This window comes from Cylas formicarius, unplaced genomic scaffold (assembly GCF_029955315.1).
Source record: "Cylas formicarius isolate icCylForm1 unplaced genomic scaffold, icCylForm1.1 PGA_scaffold_2__14_contigs__length_35257938, whole genome shotgun sequence".
In the NCBI taxonomy this organism is placed as follows: domain Eukaryota; kingdom Metazoa; phylum Arthropoda; class Insecta; order Coleoptera; family Brentidae; genus Cylas; species Cylas formicarius.
Window position 1 is genome coordinate 11303079 of NW_026844319.1, and position 21536 is coordinate 11324614.

At 34.6% G+C, this 21536-nt stretch overlaps 1 protein-coding gene across 10 annotated transcripts in view; it reads left to right on the top strand.

Annotated features, from left to right (window-relative positions):
• Nucleotides 1–21536, top strand: part of LOC132698809 (tyrosine-protein phosphatase Lar) — a 1212853-nt gene that overhangs the window by 1040409 nt on the left and 150908 nt on the right. For all 10 annotated transcript variants that reach the window (XM_060665109.1, XM_060665108.1, XM_060665111.1 and 7 more), the window contains one exon: nt 5797–5958. In XM_060665109.1, the coding sequence (XP_060521092.1) occupies nt 5797–5958 (162 nt within the window). The remainder of the gene's footprint in view (nt 1–5796; nt 5959–21536) is intronic.

Consider the following 21536-nt stretch of genomic DNA (forward strand, 5'->3'; position numbering starts at 1 on the left):
TAATAGAAAGTGTACTTAATTAATATTGTTTTGTTTTTCACTTAATTCCTTTCATATTATTTACAAATCTTCCGGATTCTACTTGTGTTGGTTCTGATAAATCGAATTTGGCGGACGTTGGTTTCTTAAAAACTTAAATGAAACTGGCTCTCATTCTACTCTGTAAAGTCAGTTGGTAGATATAAGAAAGTGACTAACTGATACGAATTAAGGAAAGACCCGGGCAAGCTGTAAGAATGAAACATGGCCGAATAGGTCCGTACTTTGCTTAGAATTGAAATATTTGGGGTTTTGTTAGGAAAGATACTAAACAATATTTATTTATTTATGTATAAATCTAAAATAAAATTACAAATTGTTTTTATTACCTACTTAAATTACTTAAAATTATTCACATAATATATCAGTATCACTATCGCTATCACCGTCTGTTCTAATTATTATTTGTTCTATATTATTTGCAATATGGATATACGAATGTTCTGATTTTTCTATATGTTTAACAGAATTGGCCCAATTTTGTGGAGGGATGTTAAAAACTTCGGTTTCTGTAAGTTTGAGGACATTGGAGTTAATACGGGTAAAAACATTGTTACGACGAATGGCAGATTTCAGTTGGTGCCAAACATGTTCAATGGGATTAAATATACAGTGGTATGGTGGAAGCCTTAAAACTGTATGCCCTAGATTTTTTGCATAATTATCACAGACGTATTCCTTTTGTAGGTTCGAGCTTTGTAGAATCTCAATTAATTGCTTTTTGGTATAATCTTCGTGAAAATAAATGTCGTTATTTATTATACATGTAGGTTTGGATTGTTGCTTTTGTTGTGACATGAGGAAAGGGTTTTAGTCAACTGTCTACTGTGATAACTTGCATTGTCCATTCAATTACGCTATTAGGAGGAACTTTCAAAAAAATCCAGAGAAGAATCTTTAATATTTTTTGCAGACAGAGAAAGTTCATTTGGAATCTAACCATCTTTAGAGCCAGGATGCAAAATAGTTATTTTTTTACCTCTTTTTGATGGCGCGTTTGTTTTACACTTATCAGTTGAGTCAACCCAACTCTTTTCCGGGCCATCATAAGTGTCCAACCAGGTTTCATCCAAGTAAATAATTGGCCTTTGTTGTTCTCTGTAAATCCTAATTTTTTATAGATATTCCAGTCGCCATTTCCGAATTCTAAAATATTCCATTAAAATTTGCCTTTTGACATTTTTTTAAAATCTAATATCCAAGTATTGAATACACTTCCATAAAGTAATTCTGCCACATTTAACACCGATTTCATCTTTTTCAAGCCCCCTAATTAAGATATCTAATGTATGCACGCTTTGTTCCTCGTATAACTGGTAAATTTTACGCCGTATTATATCTTGATCACTTTCATCTACATTCGAGAAAATGTCAGCATCGCTTCTTTTTTTCCTCGCTGAAATGGGATTATACACAATTTTCCATACAGTTGATGTTAGAATTTTCGTCCATATGGCCGTTTTTTCAAAAGGTGCTTGCTTGCTGGCACCATGTTCAATGAGAGTCAAATAAAGATTGTTTATAACGTCCTTAGTCTTAGTCTTATAAAGTCCTTAGTCTCTTAGTGTTTTCTACATTTGGTCGGGAGCATCTCCTGAGATACACTAGACTCGTACATATTTTGTATAATTCACACACGATTCAACACACGTTGTATTACACACTAAATAAGAATGATTACTAATAAACTTAAACTAAGTAGTATACCAAACCAAAGAATATCAAACACAGGTAGGTATAAAAATATTTTCTTTTACGGACCACAATTTTACCTCAATTTAAATTCCGAAACTTTAGGTAATAATCTTGTTGCATTGTATATTAATGACCACCCTTGGATAATCCCATTCAAAAGCAATTGGTCACTTTCTTATATCTATGAACAGACCATACCTTCTACTGTTTGAGGAGGGCGGAGCTAAAAGGGAGACATGAACATTGTCTCGGATTCTCATTTTTGTGGAAGTTAAAGACCTGAGTCGCGTTAAGATTTCTGATGTCCAGTTTTTTGATTGTGTTGCTGATGAGTTTATTTGTCGTAAGACTTTTTCATGTTCTTTTGGTCGAGTTGATATTTTATTTTACCTCATGGTCAAGAATCTCTCCGAGATTTGGTTGGTCATACACCGTAAGATACGTTTTGATATTGAACTAGAAAATAATAATTATCTGCCATTCTTAGGTATTCTTAATTCTTAATTCTTACATAACAGATGTAAAAGAAAAACTACAAACATGAGAGACTGGAACAACATGGTTTTAAAGAGGCGAGTACTGGTCCAAATAAATATATTAAAAGAGTCATACGTCAGTTAAAAAACGGTAAAACTCCAGGCCCTGACTACATCTATCAACAAGGATAAGGTCGCCGGGGTCGCCATAGCTAGCAACAATTTTTCAAAAAGCTAATGCCAAACGCAGCTCAGAGTATCAGAGTATAAGCTTTATGTGCCATATGCTAAACCTTTTCCTCAAGGTTATTCACCACAGGATATACAAAAAGTGTAAAGAAGCTGTCTGTGACACACAGCTGAGCTTTAGAAATGGTGTTGGAACTAGAGTGCTCTCTTTAGCATGATGCTTAGATATGAATAGACCGTTATAAATGTTTTTTTATAGACTATGAATCTTTGGATAAGGTATAACATCCTAAAATGACACAAAACCTTCAAAACATCGGGTTGGATGAGGGTGACATAAGAATTATAGCTAATTTATACTGAAATCAACGAGCTTCGGTTCAGGTGGAGCACATATATGGGAGCAGATAGAGCAGACAGTTACTCTGAAGATCTGCACTGGTAGTTAACAAAAATTAACCAGGCTAGTAATGCCAATGGTCTATTACTAAATTTAAAGAAGATGAAAATGATGATTGTCAGCAAGAAAAATATTGGAAATGTTCAGTTATCAAGAAATCATAGAAAGAATTGATAAGTATGAATACCTCGGATGTTGCCTGAGCAGTGAATGGGACATTGGACAGGAATTGCGGATTCACATTGAAAGAGCCAGTTCATTTATCCAAATTTAACAGCTTCTTATATGTAGACAATTGAATCTAAGTTTAAGATTACACCTGGCCAAATGCTACATATTTGGATAGACATTGTTAGCTTGGCATTGCCTTTGTGGGCTTACTGTCGTTTACTTAGGACTTCCTGAACTGATAGGATTCGAAATGCTGCTGTTTTCTTACGTCTAAATATAAATATAAAGGCGAGAAGTACCACTTGCATTAACTAATAATACAAGGTACAATTGAAGGCCGACGAGCGAAGACGAACATCATAGTTAAGGAACTTGAGTGAATGGTATGGAAAAAATACCTGATCTTTATTTCGCGCAGCGGTCTCCAAAATACAGATAGCCAAAATGATCCCCCACCTTCAATAGAAAACGGCACCAGAAGAAAGACGTTTAATAGAAAATCAGACCTTACATTGGGCAGTCTATTTACAAAAAACGTACGCACGCAGACCGATACTTTAATGCATTGTCACATCACCATCAGGCCGAAAAATCATAGGTTCCATCACAAAATACACTTTCGCACAACCTTGAAAAAAAATGAGTCCGAAAGCAACTCACCACCTGCCACTGTGGTCCTTCCATACATTCAAAATATCACTGACCACATAACAAAGAAATATAACCTCAAAACGAGATCTACCACCGGCCCTAAAAACTCCAGAATCCAGAACATTATTTGTAAATAGCATTGTTTTAAATTGAATTAAATTTACGTTCAAACATTTTTCCATCTTAAGCCATTTTAATTCTTGGACCTTGTGAGAAATGTGAGTACGCTTTTTAAATTAAAAATCAAGCGAGCACAATCGTTCTGCATAACCTGTGGCATATTTTTATGCATCTGCGAGACAGTGGAAATACGTGAAATTTCGCTAACTGAATAATAATAGAACAAGAGACTCAGTAACCATTTTAATTTTTAGGGTTAGGAAATGCCTAGTTGTAAAAATGATTTTCACTCCAAACAGGGTGTCGCATTTGTTTTCAAATTGTTAATGAGAGGTTCCATCTTATTTATTTATTTTTATTTACTTATTTATACAATGAATCGCTTAACCGCCGCTCGACGTGTTAAAATTGTGCGGGGTATCCAGCTAATTATTTCAGAACATCCAAAAAATATTAAAATTAAAGACAAAAGTTGTTTGGATTCACTTATACTTTTAAATATTATGTTGTTATATATACAGCACTCATAATTCATGCCCACCCTAGATATAGGATACTCTTACTTTTTATGAGCAAAACAATAAAAAACATGTCAATGAAATTATTTTATTAGGCCTTTGGAAATGTCCACCATTAACTTGAAAATATGCTAATAGATCAGGATATTTACATTAATTTGTCTTATATCGTATCTAACTCAAATTTTCAATTATCTAAATTTTGTGGATTTTCCTTTTCATTTTAAATTGCGAACAGAGGAAAAAATCTAGTGGAGTAATATCTGGAGATCTTGCAGCCCATCCTATCGATCCCCTTCTACCAATCTACCATGGGGCGGAGCACCATTCTGCTTAATCGAATTTCTCTATCTGGCATATCAGGCTGATGTGGGTTTTGGAAAGGAACCGAAGGAGTAGGAATTAAGTCAAGAAATTGTAAATATTGGGCTCCATTTTGTTATTCAAAATTCCTGCTCACACATTTATTTTTTGTGGATGTTGTGTATGACTTTCTCTTGTCCGTCGGGAATTATTCGTTTCGTTCCATTTAAACAAATCCTAACGAGTATGGATAATAGTAATGGATGCACATTTTCTTCATAATTTCACGAAACTGTGGTCTGCTGTCCTTTTTTTATAATGAGTCTTTCTAGATATTTTTTTGTTAAACAAATTCCAAACTTCCTCTTGAGTTCTCATTTCGTCTCCATATGCAACAAAAATTAACAGTTTAATTCTCTGGGTTTCATTTATATTCACTTTCTTTACTGGCAGAAATATAATTGTAACAATTTAACAACATCCCTGGTACTAGCAACTTACCTGTTCATTTCAAAATTAAGTTTATGTTTTTTATTCTTTTGTTCACAAAAAGTAAGAGATATGTGTGGGGTATGTTACATGAATTGTGCTTGAAATATGACACAGAATTCAAAAATGGATTTAAAAAAAATGGTCTTCCATTAAAAAAAGGAACTTGATATGGACATCTCATTTCGGCCCACCCTGTATATTTTATGTTTGCTGCAAAAAATGCGAGAGAAAAAATTGTACAAGCAGCTTTCTTGAAACTCAATACTTTCAATACTGAATTTATTCCATGGTTTAGCCCATCACGGTATTTTTGTTTTCCTTTTGTATTTGTTATGTTTTATTTGTGTAAGCTTTCATGTGCGTCAGTAAGAAATTGTAAATATTATCATATCTACTTTAATAATGTGTTTATAATTAAAAAAAAATGTTTAAGCGTCATTTTCAGACAAACCAAACGAAGGAAGCTGACGTTAAAGTCGCACTTTGCGCACGCTTGATAAGTGCATAATTGGTTTTTAAGAGTAGGGAATCGAAAAAATAAAATAGACTTAATGGTTCAATTAATTGAGAGCTCCTTCCGCATATTTGCATCATACGATCGAAATCGAATATCCGAATCATAACAAACAGTAGAAACGTGAAAAATGTACACAGCGTTCGGGTAAATATGGTCCGCACTTGGCTACGCTTTTAGAATCCTCAAACAATACATTAGAAAGGCAAATATTTGTTTCCCCCGCAGGTTCGCAGACGAGGTATCAAGTGAAAGAATTTCCCGACGGTGGCGCCTTGTTGAGAATAGAGCCGGTGAAAGCTGGAAGAGACGACGCGAACTATGAGTGCGTAGCCGAAAATGGGGTGGGCGACGCCGTCAGCGCCGAGGCAACACTAGTGGTGTTCGAAGGTAAGTGCCGTCTTGTGCCATAGCGATGCCAATTATTATAATTACTGCCATACCTTGTTGCAAAAAAAGGCCAGTACAATGTTTATTTCAGTTTTTATTAGAAAAAAAAATCTAACGCTGCGACGTTGTCGTTTCCTGGAAAACGTAGTATCAACACATTTTCCTATCCGCTAATACTTTATGATTGTTTTTGAATAATACGTTCCTGTACACCTTTAATGGTTTTCGAGTAATTAATTGTTTTCTTTATTTTTCGACCAAAATATTGCTTCAATCAAATTTCTATTACTACCACACTGGAGCCAGTAGAAAGTAAAATTTTGGGGGTAGCTTAGGGAGGTACTGCCCATTATTTCTTAATATCTAAATTAGTTCTATATCATACGGGGTTGGTGAAAACTAATGATTTGCCTACGAGATACAAAAATGGTGAATAGGGCATTTTTAAAAATAGGGCACCCTGTATATCGTCATAGATTATAAGAGCAAATTAAATTCCCTTTCGAATGATGTATTATGCCCCCGTTCCTAAATCGTTTGGTTTCTGAAATAAAAGCAAGTTTCTCTGAAAACTGGATATATCGCTGGCTAATCCCACTGACCCAAATGTCTAAACTAACTGTCATTAAGTAATTCGTAAAATTCTTGTGACACCTCTTCTGTGCAGTGAGCAGGTGCCTCATCTAGTTGGTACCAAGACCTCCGAAGTTCCTGAAAGCTAAGATTCTCGAGAAAATAATTTTCCACTGTTCTTAATATTTGAATGTATTTTGCAGCAACATCATCGTTGTAACGTTAAAAATATTTTAGCTAGATGGAGAATCACTGCTAGGCAACTCACCAAATTTTCAGAACAATTTAATGAACCTTTTGCCGTAAACGTTTAAACGTTACAACTTTGAAACACCCCGTATATGGTTCACAATTTTCTTTAAGTATAATTAAATAAATTAGATTTTATCGTGAACATTAAAATGGTCACCGTAAACTCCCTTCCTAAAGGATGTCGGTGTCTGCGATTTAATTTTCATAATATATAATGAAAATAAGAAAATATATATATAAAGAAATATACACAAAAATATCTGTAACGTGTTACGTATGAATCGTGAATGTACATTTTTTGCTAACAAATGGAAAATCAACCACAGTTCGTATAACAAGAGATATAACAGAAGATTATTTTAGGGATTATTGTGTCTCACAACTACATTATATCCGTTTCATGTGTTATCACTATGTTGTTGGGACTAGAATAGTTCTAGCAAACTATGTTTGTATGTATGTAAAATAAGACATCTCCATGTTTGTATGTTATTTATCCTGACATATTCATCCTTGCCAAATTGTTAAAAGGGGCCCGAAAATATATCACTGATGAAATTCGCTTTCAAACTCCAGACAATCGAATTGAGAGATTTAATAATTTAAGTAATTAATAGTTAAATTCTAGCTCAGAGCATAATTGCGGCGGAGAATATATCGAAAAGCTGTTCTCCCCAAATCCTCTACACAAAACCGATTTAATTGGTTTTGACAGTACATGACGGGACAGATATATTCAAAAAACTCGCTTTTAAAGGAGCGCTGACAAACAAAATTGCAAGAAAAAAAAATACACGCCATCGACTCGACGATTATTTTGGTCGTAGTTTTTGGGGAAAATGCCAGAGCCAATTACTATCCAGCGAAACGTTAATGTTGCAAGAGAACCATACGTCTTTGTTTCAGCACTCAGTGTATCTTTTGGATTCCTCATTTGACTATCCCTGTTGATAGATATAAACCGTGTCCGTCGAATTTTGAAAAGCGTTTCAGGGAAATTGATCATTTTCATTTTCAATACGATGTTTCTTCAGCATGAAAGCTCGCATCGGTAGATCGTTTTTTTGTTTGACCAAGGTAGAGTATTTAGAGTTGGGGATTTCAGTAGTGCTGTGGACACTAAATTACCATTTCCATCAGAAATTACACCTAATTTACTTTAGGATAATAACGAACCAAAGATAAAATCAACAAGAGAAAAAGCAACACAAACTATGACAATCGAATAAATATGGCTTTTGGTGCGGTGTCAGCGATGCGTTATCTTCGCTTAGCTTTGGGCTTCGTCTGCAGTTTGGCATATTTTTCTATTTATGTAAAATAACATGGTAAAAACATATTTCGATTTTAGAAACTTCTTTGTTTCCTGCAATTTTTTCAGACAGAATATGAAATGTAAGGCCAACGAGATTTTTTTATCAAGTAAATTTCTTTATCTCGTTATGCATTGCTTCAGATTTTATTGCTTTCATGGCAACTTTAAGCATTATGAAAGAAATGTAGGAGAGTCTAAATGAAACATAAAATAATTAATTTATTATGTCATTGAATTTAAATTTAGTCAGGAAGAAACGATTGGGGTAGTTTAATTCAATTCCTCCACTTATTAAACAAATATATCCAGAGTGTAATGTAGTATTTTATTGTTCTATCTATTTTTGTTTAAAAGATAAAAATTAAAAACCTTATTACTTTATTTAAACTGCCTTTTATTTTAAACAAAGAATTGCCCCCTTAAATTATTTGCATTTGTTTTGAAACGTGTTGTTAAGCAGGTTCGAGAGTAATAATGTTTGTTATAACTAAATTGTTTAAAACAGAAAGCTTTTTTATTTTTATTTTACATAAGTATAATACGTTTTTAGGTTGTTAAAAACCAAATTTTACTGACCACCTTTGATTTCATACAATTTTTCTAGACAGACTTTGCCTGTATTAGGTTACCTTTTACTATAATTATTTATTTAATAACTTTAATAAGTTAACTTTAATAAGTTAAGCACCAGTTCTCCTGTTTGCGCAGTTCTTTCTAAATGAAAATATCTGAAAATTGATTTAAATGATATTTAATATATTGTTATAAATTAAAACAAAATAAACTATACTTCAGGAAACAGTTACTTGTCACTTTTCTTGGGTAAATTTTAAGGCAACATAAACTTTATTTCGTCCACGATAACAAAGCCTCTAACACAGCTATTCACTATACACACTATTAATCAGTTAGATAGCGTGTCTGTTTATATCCGTTGATTATTTATATTTGAAAGTACCTCTCTTTTCTACTAGGTAGCTATAGAGGGCGGCGCTCCGCTTTTATGGAGAAGCGATGTCTGTGCGCTAGCTCTCTGCATTCGCCCAAGGTTTTGAAATGCAGGGAGTCAAGACCAGGCTAAGCTCAGCCAACTCACTCGTATTATTATCATTATCTCAGTAGACCAAAATGCATATGGAAATTATATTTTCTTTTTCTATCTCAGAAAATAAGGCAGATATTTCTAAGTGATTTGCTTTTTCTTTCTTTTCATTTCTTTTGTTTAGAGTTTAGAATGTACACTCTATACAGAGTTTTTCAGGTTGAACCGGAAGTTGCTGTTAACTTGCTTATTTCAACACCCCATAAATTATTACTTTTTCTGTGTGTCCTACACCTATATCTAACAGTTTTTGAAATATTTGTGGAATGCACATTTGATCCTCATATTTGGTAAAATGTAAATAAAAGGGGCTTAAGTTTCCGTTTTTGTTATGGTTTTTTCTCCAAAATTAGGCCGAAAGTCACTAAACTCAGTTTTTTCAAATGGGATACACTTTAAGTAAGTCCAGAACTTATTTCTCCATCAAACTGTACTAAAGTTACCGATACCAATTCCGAACTATATTCAAAATAATTAGATTTTCTGTTGGTATCGTATCGACAGGCTGAGCATTTTACCTTCACGTACTTGGCTATGGAAAAACAATTATTGCGTTCTTTTGGCAAACATGACAACTAATTATTAATATGCATTTTATGTCGACAGGTGCCGCTAAGAAAGTAAAAGTTTAAATTTAATATGGCAGAATATTCAAGCGCAAAAAGTAATATTCACCGTGAATATAAAACAAATTGAGAATATCAGCATGTGAGTATTCCGCCATATTAATTATAAACTTTTATTTTGTTAGTGCCAGCTGTCGACTTACAATGCATACTAATTTCTACTTATTATATTTGACAACAGTTGAACAAAATGTGAATGATTACGACCTAATTTTGGACACCCTATATAAAATTAGTTCCCAACAATAACGTGAATTTAGCTCACAATTTTTGTACAAGGTCAATTATTTCAAAAATGCTTGGCACATAATACACAAAATCTTTGGAATACGAGGTGTTCGATTTGAAATAAGCAAGTTGACTGCAACTTTCGGTTGAACCCGAAGTGACGGGACTTTGAAAATATTTTAAAAAGAAAGCATACTTGAAACCTACGTTAACTCCAAATGTTGAAAGGCATTTCTAAATTATATCTGGAAAGGCATTTCTAAATTATATCTGATTAAATTTTTAATGAACTGGTTGTGTGAAAAACCCTGTAACCCTGTAATTCGTTTAGAACGATTTAATTTGTTTCTTGTTGCTGACACTATGAAAAGGTATATTCAAATCTGTTACAAGATTTGACCCACAATGTCTGCATAAAATATTATTTCGCGATTAACCATTCCTAATTAAAAATTAAAAATCAAATTATAGTTACATCATTAGATATAATGGTTGATTTCCAAAAAAAAAAAAAATGAAAAGGGTGCAAATGTTTAAAAGTGGTTTGATCCATTAGAGCCCATTGGCACTATCAATACCAGCGCTTTAGTTATTGTTTAGCAAATGCATGCATATCACTACGCTGCTCAGGTTAATTAGTCCAGACGGGCAGACACCCCGGACATGAATAGTTTATGATTTATGGCTCCTTTCGGGTATTATCCGGGGGTCCGACCAGGCTGCAATGTACGGTGCATTTACAGCCGTCGAAGATCCCGCAAGTCCATTGTTCCGCGGTCGCAAACAACCCGTCCGAAACTCTGCTCGACTCCAGGCGTTGCATTCGACAAAATGAACCTTGGAACATTGTTAAATTGGATGTTTGCGGTCACCGCCTTCCCTCGGTTTTGTTCGGCTGGAAACAGTTTGGCCAGTTGGTTTACACGGGCGTGCACGAAACGAACACTCCCTAGTTGCACTGTAATAAAATTTAGAGGAACGTTTACTTTGTGACCTTTATAGCCCACGCATAATTTTTGTTCAGCTCAAACACCGTAATGAGTAGGAGAAGAATAATCACTCTAGGCAGTGAACTCACTAAACTGGAATGGACTTTGTGAAACAAATTTTACTTATAAAGAAAGAGTAATGGGTGTTCTTGTCTTTATCATACGTTTTAACAATAATAGTAGATATGTGTAATATGATATTGCTTTATATTACTTCTCAAATTTCTACCTGTTTGGGTTTGTGAACTCGTTTCAATCGTTTATCTTTCTATGAACTTAGCGCTTGTGATATGTTTTGACTATTTTTAATGTATGTAGAATATTTACTAATAATTTCATGCCAGTACTAACAAAGAAAGTTTATTTTTTGAGTCAAATTTGCATATTACTATTTATGTAACTTCTGGATTCCTTCTCCGTTATTTGTAAATCAAATTTGCGCCAATGATCCTGTTGCCTTCCTCAGAGCTTAACTGAAGCTGGCTCCTATTCTACTCGGTACCTGCTTATATATTGTTTAAGGGCGACGGAGATTAAAAAGAGGCATGAACATCTGAAGACTGATTCGCATATTGGCGAAAGGTAAAGTCTCCATTAACATTGCATTCTAATCTCCTGGAACGAAATTTTAAACGGTTAAGATATTAAGAGATTTTTGGATAAGTGGTAAATTTGGTTTTAACGCTATAATTCTTAAAAACTTTTGATAGTAATAATAATAATCTTTATTTTCCAAATAGACAAATTCACTGTTTGTCAAAAAAAAAGACGCATAATTCAAGACATGGAAGGAAAAAGACTAACTAAAGTACTCTTCTATTGAGTACAGGCATTTAATCACAGCATATTCCTTTAACATTTTTTTGAATGCACATAAATTATCATACATTTTTATTTCTTTCGGTAAGAGGTTAAAAAATCGCACACCACTTACACTATTATATTTTGCATGAGGAGAAGTCGTCTTTAGATCTTATATTCACTGAGTGAAAATTACTGTTCAACACGAAACCTGATTTATTTTGAAACATTTAAACACACATTTCAAATACATATAGACTATAAAATGTTAAAATATTAATTTAAACATTTTATGGGCCTTTTCTGAACCACGAACACATTAGTCGACTATCCCCACAAAATTATACCATACCTAATTCTACTCTCAACCTGAGCGCAATAAACACTTAATATTTGTGATTCTGTAAAAATATCCTTCAGGTTATGTAGTAAATAGATGTTGACTCTCAACCCCGATACCAAAGAAGAGCAATGAGTAAGTTTTAAAATTCATGTTTTTATCTATGAATATTCCAAGAAACTTTATATTACATTCTTCATGCAATTCATTCTTCATTCTTTATGTGAAGCAAAAGGTGTCCACATGACTTTCGACTATGAATTAAGTTAAAAGTTATTATCATTAAACCAAAAGTTCACCTCACTCAAAACCACATTACATTTGTCTTCCAGAATGAATCACACTGATATGACGAATATTATACCGAGTTAGTAAAAACTAGTGGAACGCTTAAATATCTCCAAAACAGGGGTAAATCTCACAACACTGCTGTTAGCATCATTGGATTCTGCATATTCAAAAACCCCCAGGTAACGATTGTATCCTTCCAGCTTTGGCAGTTTTGGATATATTTAGTCGTTCCGGTATTTTTTGATAACTCATTATGGTCCGATATTTTCTGTAGGAAAAAATAACAGTAAACAGCAAAAATTTGTTTTTATCACTCAAAAGAACCGCATTCCATTTTGGTCTTGATCGAGAAAGATCAGCTCTATCAAACTCCATTCGGACCTTTCTGCAAATGTTCCGTGTAGACCTCTGTCGATTAAACGCTTCCTATCATTCTCCAGTGTCAAAGTCCTCCAAGATTTCGTTCTTAATTTCCCTAGATAACTTTCGGATGTATTGGTATTGGTATTGGTATTGGTATTGGTATTAAAGGGGGGCGCCCTCGCGGGCGTCCAAGCACTTAGGCCACCAGATGGGCCCGTTGTGCCCCCAGGCCGCTCTAGAGGGCGTCCAGAATGCCGCCCCTCCTGTAGAAGGTCAGCAACTCCTTCAGCCCAATACCGTGCACTGAGTCCGGATCGATCAGGGCCGTTCCGAAGACTCCCAATCTTGCCCATGTCAAGGCAGGGCACTCGGTGAGCAGATGATACGGGGTCTCCTCCCCTTCCATGCACCACCTACACTCCGGGTCGTCTCCAATGCCTAGCAAGCAGAGATGCCTCCTAAGCCTGCAATGTCCTGTGTAGGCCCCTGTTAGTGCTCTACACTCCCTTCTGGTCAGTCTAAGCAGCTCCCTGGTCCGAGGAAGGGCGGGCCCATCCATCATAAGCCTCGCCTGCCTCATTCCCGGAGCAACTCTCCAGCCCCCCGCGGCCCGGTCTCTCGCCCAGGCTTCGAGAGCTCCCCGCCTCACACACGGGGCGATCCCCAAGCGGGGCTCTGGCCCTATATGCCTATGCGAGGAGCCCTCCCTGGCTAAGGCGTCCGCTGCCTCATTGCCCCGGACACCGGTGTGACCCGGGACCCAGACCAACGTGACCTTTCTCTCCTCAGCCACCCTCCTCAGTACCCCTTTGCACTCCTTAACTTTCGGATGTACAGTTTCGATATTTTTAAAACAGTTTTATCAATCCTAGAAATAATTTTATGAAGTCTCGCTGACTTGAACGCACGCACGACTTAATATTTTTGTAATATTTTCGTTGCAGCAGTTTTCAGAAATATTTAAATACTTTGCAATTTTTTATCTGAAATCAAATAAGGAGTAATGGCGACTGGGCATTATAAATAAATATTTTTACGGGCTATTTGCACTGTAGAATTAAGATTGAATAATTTAGAACACAAATTATAAAAATTTTGTATACTTATTTCCGACAAAAAATCCCATATCGCACAAAACATAACAAACAGTTGTTTACATTAACACACAATAACGCGTTTTACCACAAACCGAAACTCAATTTTAAAAAAGCTGAGTTTTAATCTTCTCCTGCAGATGCCAACTTGGTTGGCGAAACGCGCGTCGAATACGTAAAATTGAGTTTCGGTTTGTGGTAAAACGCGTTATTGTGTTAGTGCAGTGCCGAAGGTTCCAGTCAAGAGTTTGAGTGGTTTACATTTGTTAAACGTATTAAAAAGTATATCAGTGGCGTCTCTTAATTATATTGGCAGACGAAGTAAAAATGACAAGGATCCGAATTCTTGCTATCTGTTTCTATTGTAAAATTTGCGTCATATTTCTATCACACCGAACCATTTGTACTTTACATCGAGTTCAATCGATTATGCTCCTATCTACTAATAATTTTTATAGCATCTCTATATCCGTTATGTTAACGTTATATTTACGCGCTGCACCATTTTAACTCGCCAGCAAGGGGCGCTTGGCTTTCATAGAATAGAGAGTTCGCTCGCTATAAAGCTGTCTTGAAGAGAAGCTGTAACCTCGCTCCGGTTCCTAAGTAGAAATTAAAATATCAGCTTCACCATTTCCAAATGAGACGAGTAATAAACTGCATCAGTTTTACAGTATTCAAATCGGATTTATAATAGCATTGAATTCAAGCGAAACGTAAGTAATAAGCTAGGCGATATTCTACAAAACATGCATCATTTCGCCTATACAGAGATGCCACGCTTAAACGACCACGAGTCACCATTTCAGAACTTCTATTGGTTAACAACCTCTTTTGGCAGGTACCTCTCACCTGACTAAGCTAACAACTTGTTGCTACTTCATATAGCTGGTTAGTCATCATGGTCCTGGCCCGCTGTATAGTTGGCTTGTCATGCAAATACGTAGAAGTTTCTTATACAGTTGATGTTATTTAATGAGTAATTGCCAAGTACATAATTCTTCTACCATGCATTCAAAAAATAAGACCTCTTGGCTCTGTAAAAGTGACGATAATTCTGCTTCGGTTATTTTGTTATTAAGTTTTTAAAACGTTAAATTTTAAGGATCTTCACACAAGGTTAAGGCAGCTGTAACGTTACTTTGCTTGTCCAATTTCTTCTTAGGAACTTGTTGATGCAGATGCACATTTTTTTGCAGCGAGTAATATTTCACGATAAAACTTCATAGGCAGTATGTAATTCAAAATAGATCCCTACGTATTGCTTGTAATATATATACGTTCTGATAAAAATGAAAAAATCCGATTGCTAGATGTGTGTTTGGTACTATATCAACTGCAACATTTTATGTTGTGGTTTGTAATGAAACAGAAATAACCCATTGTTTTGTTTAGATTGTGTTGCGCTCGTATTATGCTGGAAACGAAATGTTTAACGAAAAATTTGATTTAATTTGGACAACCTGTTTATTTTTTGGCATCGCTTTGGACCGTGAAACTCCCAGGTGATTATTTTCTTTCTATCGTTTCAATTGTTTTGTGAACGAAATTGAAAATATTACCTTTTTAACGAATTTACTGGAAATAAATAAGAACTAAAAGTTCAGATTTTCAAGAAATTATATATTTTAACATGACAATTGTTTCGACAACACCGTGTCTTTATCATTTGATAAACACGTGTGTTGTCGAAACAATTGTCATGTCAAAATATATAATTTCGTGAAAATCTGAACTTTTAGTTCTTATTTATTTTGATAAATGGATTTTCATCAAATAAAAGCCACCTCAGTTCAATAAATTTACTGGATTTAATGGTGCACTTTATTTCATCCTTTTCACGAAACCCAAAAGTTACAAAGATGATTCTATAGGATTTAATTTTCGTCACACCAACATTCTTTAAAACTAAGACCTATATTTTATTTTAATTTCCACAACGAAATCTGTTATTAATGTTTGATTTGATGTCCAAAAAATTGAATTCAATATTGGTGCAAGAATTAATGAATGAATTGTCGCAAAATAATTTTAATTCAGAGTTAAATAAAATACACGTTATGCCTTCAATCAAAATTAAAAACTCAATGCTGCAAAATCACAAGTTTTAGTCAGTTTTTGCTGGCCACAAAAATAATGATGATTTCATCAAGACCGATTTAAACATTAAAATTCAAAATACGCCTGTTCCACTGGTTAATGAAGCAACAAGTTTGGGCGTAATCTTTGACACCGGATTATCGTTTGAAACGCTCGTCGGAAATAAACTTCAAATTGCCTGTATACGTTTAAAAAAAATTTTTTTTAAACAACTTTTGCTATCTGATTGATTACGGTGACGTGATCTATGGGGGCTCTTTGTTGGAGTTGCAAAGTTTATGCATGCGGTTTGGTTGCAATATACCCTTTAGACCAGCGGTCTAATCTAATTTTCATAATAATAAACATAAACAATTCCACTGTATATTCTAAAATTAACAAATTAGCTCAACACATTGAAGAGGTTGGCGACCACTGCTTTACATAACATCCTATCTAAATTTTGATAAATTATTAAATATGAAGTATCGTGGAAAATATCACATGCTTTGTTTTGTAAATAGTATTGTCCATGCTGGCCAGCCGTCCTATCTGGCAGGGCAATTTCGTGCTTTGTGACCATTATCATAACACCACACATATAACTGATTTTTTCAGACACAATATCGAAAATACAATTTCGAAAGTTTAATACACCAGACCACAGTCAGGCAAGATTGGATGACAAATTAGAGAACACAAAAGAAGGAACTACGTTTGAAATATACAGTCACATAAAAAAGTGAATCCACAAAGCGGCAGAGCAGGGTATTAAACAGAAGAAGAGAGGGATTTAGAAAAAAAGAGAAGCCAGGAGGGTTATATCGCCGAAAAAAACGACAAGAAATGCAAAGAAATTGATGACTATCTAAGAGGTCGAAAACTGAGGTATGGAAATTTATCAGCACACTTAGATCCGAGAAAGAAGTCCTCTACTCGAATTTATACCAATTCAAGACTGGATAGACCATTATAAAAAGCTTTTAATAGAGGTCAGGCAAGAATATATGGACCAATATCCGGATATAGCAAAATAAAGGGGGGGGGGGGGAGGAGAAATACTATTACCCCAATAGAGAAATCAATTAAAGTGCTGAAGAGCAGAAAAGCGTTAGGTCCAGATGATATACCTGCAGAACTCATAAAATATAGCTCTACGAAACTATTCTCAATATTAGCGAAACTTTTTAACATGTGTATTAACGGGCACCACGTTTCCTACGTATAGAAGACCGCCTATATAATTTCTATCCACAAAAAAATAAGAAACAGGACTGTGCAAACTGTGTGCAAAGAGTCAATAGAGACCAGATACACCAAGCCATGAGAAACAAAAATCTGGGTTTCGCACAGGATGATCATGTATGTGTGTTAAGTCTAAAGCAAGTAATCGAAAAATATCTCAACACCAAAAGATAAGTTCACCTAATGTTCATTGATCTTCAAAACTCATATGATAACGTATCAATTAACAGGCTGTGCAGGCTTACCGCATACAAATATAAATCACACCCTTATTTAAGCAGTAAAAAATCTGTACCACTAATAGACAGCAAGGATTAAAATCGGGAAAATGGTAGCGTAACCAACACCACTTTATACACACTTCAGTTCGCAGATGATTAGGTGTTAATATCCAAAGGTAAGGAAGGTATGTCAAATATGACTAGAAAACTGCAAAAATGGGGACTAGTTCTACATTCAGATAAAACGAAACACCTAACGATAGGCGCAGAACCATCTGATGTAAAACCAGAAGATAACAGTGTCACAAGCTATTATCAACAGTATAATTATTTGGTCAAAATGGAACTGAAAACAAAGAAAGAGATTGGATAAAGAAGAAAATACAATATCTACAACGCGCTGGTGAACAGCGGCCTCTTATAAATAAATAAATGAGCAAATGAAGATGGGCGTGTTTAGTAGGTCGTTAAGAATATCTCGATTAGAAAGAAAAGCAAACGAAGAAGTTAGAGGAAGCATGGTGATACACGAACCTTTGACAGATAAAATTGAAATCAAACAACTGGTTTGGTATGTACGCGCCACTATACAAACGAAAAAGAGGAAGACTCAAGAAGACCTGGGCAGAAGGTGTCAGAACGGCAGTGGGCAATAGAGACATAAAGACCTAAGGCAAGGGCAACGGGAGGATCGCATGCAATGGAAGCAGGGCCACGTACGCAACATAATTAACCATATTGTGCAGTATGCTGAATGCGTAATGGAAAATGGTATCCATGAAGAACCATGAAAACTTGTTGGTGTACTTTTGTAAATGTAAAAAAGTTGGAGATAGTGACTTAAAGGGGGAAGAATAAGTTCATCGATTTCCATATCCGAACTTTGCACAAAGTGATGTTCATGTCGCATCCTAAAGACAGTTTTTTTTTAACACACTCAGCGAAACATACGAAAACTTTTTAAAGGGGCCCGTACGCCCTATCGGAATATATATTCATTGCCGCCTGTTGGCCAACAAATAAAATCCCGATCCGACGTGAAACTTTTCCCCTGTCGATATATCCTTGAACTTCCCCGATCCACTCCACAAATCATTTTGAAAAATAAGTCTTTTTCAGACGTTACAAGTAGGTAGTCGGCCCGATGTTCAAATACACGAGAAAACGAACTTGTATGAAACATATTTTGTGGAACGTGGAAATATTGAAATTCCCTCGAAACTTGCTGGATCCGCAACTCGAACATATTTTGTTGCATCTAATTTGTTGGGTACGAAGACGCCTATAAGAGGAGGTTTAATACATTTCAATTTCGATTGATTTACGACGTACTATAAGTGAAGGACAATTGACTTATGGAACAAACCGATGGGCAATTGACCACAACTAATTTAATCAGGGTGAAATAAACAATACATACGCTTACATTCGAGGTTAGGATTAATTTAAGAAAAAATGATACTTTTCATTCTTATAGAGGGTGTTTTCTAATTGAATGCCAATAATTAAGTGGGCGATTTTTGGTTCCATTTTAAATAGAAAACTTCTTATGAACATATGTCCTAAACATCTCAACTTTTGACACCCATATCTGATATACCATTTTAGATATTTTAATGAAATTTGTCATACATTTCACTATGGATCAAGAGGCATTATTTCGCGTACCACAATTTTTTTTAAATACACCAGTGACGGGCGTTTCACATATTTATTTTGGCATACAATCTCCAATCATTTAATTTCTTGATTTTTTTCGTGTAAAGTTTTCGCTTAAAGAAATAAAATTATCTTCTCTGGATTGTCATAACAATTTCGTTAATGTGACAGCATACAGATAAATCAGTTTTTATTTTTAAATGAAAACCAAATAGGAAATTTTTATTTTTTTACATTTTTAATGAAATAACTTAACATCCCAACAACAATATAAATAATAAACGATTGTTATTTAAATTTATTTTATTTATTTAAGTTTACCTACTTGTATTTCGATTTTTTGAAATAATTTAATAAAACAAATAGATAATTACATAAGCAAGAAATAATAATGATAATAATTCTCTGTATGCTGTCATATTAACGACGATGCAGACAAGAGGGTTTTAATTTTTTTTAAGTGAAAACCGTTCATCGAATTGTAAAAAATCAAGAAATTAAATTTTATTAGAAATGATTGTAAGGACGTTGTAAGAATAATTTTCATTTTAAGAGATATCAATAGCGTATCATCAATGTCTGCCAAAACAGACATATAAAATTCCGCCGGCCCACCACTGGTGTATTTTTGTTTGCTAAATTTGCACCCTGTATCTTCAAAGTAAAGACGTTCCCTTAATTATTGACATACACTGTATTAATTACTATATTAAACATTTCAATTCTTTAAATGGAATCAATTATAAGCAGTAAAGTTTTCTAAATTATTATCCTTCATGTTATTTTATTATTTGGGAAATATTAAATTTATTGTAATGTAACATTGCTCATATTTACAACCCAGTGATAATATAATGTTGTAAAGAATTGCTGAAGCATACTACTTGTTCATGTCTTAAAATTTTCCAACATTTAATTAATAAAGAGTGGCAAATCTTGAAAAATGGAGGAAAGTTAGTAATCAATAGCCGCCATACACTATTGAACCAAATATTACAAGAGAAAAAAATACCAAGCGAAACGTCAGCAATTTCGACTCAGCAAAAACCGACCCAGGAGGAATCAATGGAAAAATGGATAGCAAACCACAACAATGAGTGATTGAAATGATCGAAGAACTAGATAATTAAGTCCAGAGTATAGGACTTAAAATAAATTGCAATGTCAAATACACAGGTCAAAGATTACATATATCTTGGTCAACAAATCAAAATGGATAAAAAGAATCAAACAGTTAATGCATACTTGCCTGGATAGCATTTGGAAAGCTGAGTATTATCCTAAAGAACAAAAAATTTCCACAATACCAGCGTTTTTACCCAATGTGTAATCCCAATACCCACGTATGAGGCCTAAGTATGGACATTTACAAAAGATAATGTAAGCGAAATAAAGAAAACACAAAGAGCGATGGAATTAGGTAGAGTGGTAAAAGGTGAAACAAAGTGATCATACAATAGAGGGGACGGCAAAATAAAAGAGAAAAACGAAAACTGCCAATACGGTGGGTAGAAGGGATCCAGAGGAATGGAGACAATTAGAAGACGTCTATGTTTAATATTGCACCGAAGAGGCTGAATAGATAGAGATAAAAAAATACCCTTAATTATTACGACATACTTGGACATAAATATTACGTCGAATTTTTTTCTTTTATGTACACCGTTCTATTAAAATAAAATCGTATTTATTGGGAGAAACTCGTTATAACAGACGCATCCTAGTATTCCAGAAAGCTCCAAATATTGCCACCATTTGCTTAATAAATACAAATAAGAAATAGACTGACTCGGCGGGCGTTCTTAATATTTCATATATACGTAAGAAATTAATCATTCTTTAGCACAAACATTGCTAATTTTCATAAATTGCAACCGGAGAAAACAGTCTGATCCATTAATTAGCAACAAATTTATCAATCCATTCAACTATGAATTTATGAACCAAATCATATCACAAGAAACGAAAAAGGTTCAATCCTGATTAGTGAACTTTACACTTCAAATTCCGCATAGTCCAAGTTAATACAAGTTCTAAAAGATAAATTACTTCAAACCCTAATGTAATTGTGTAAAATTTGACTTCAAATTTGAAGTCCATTCCGTACCAAAATAGCTGAATTGAACCATTCTTATATTCGGTCACCTTACACAGGCAAAGCAAGTAAATTTCTCCACCCTTTATTAATAATTAAAACTTCCGCGGGAGAACATGAGATTTCCTTGATTTTCCCTAACGTTAAAGACCCAAGATATATCGCTTAAGTTTAGCAACGTTTATGTGAGATTAATTTTGTTAAAGTTCTCGGCGAAAATAAATTTCTATTATCCCGGAGATATTTGCATAAAATCCATTCGGAAAAGACAATAGTTGATTACACCGCAGCCCGGGTCCCCGCAG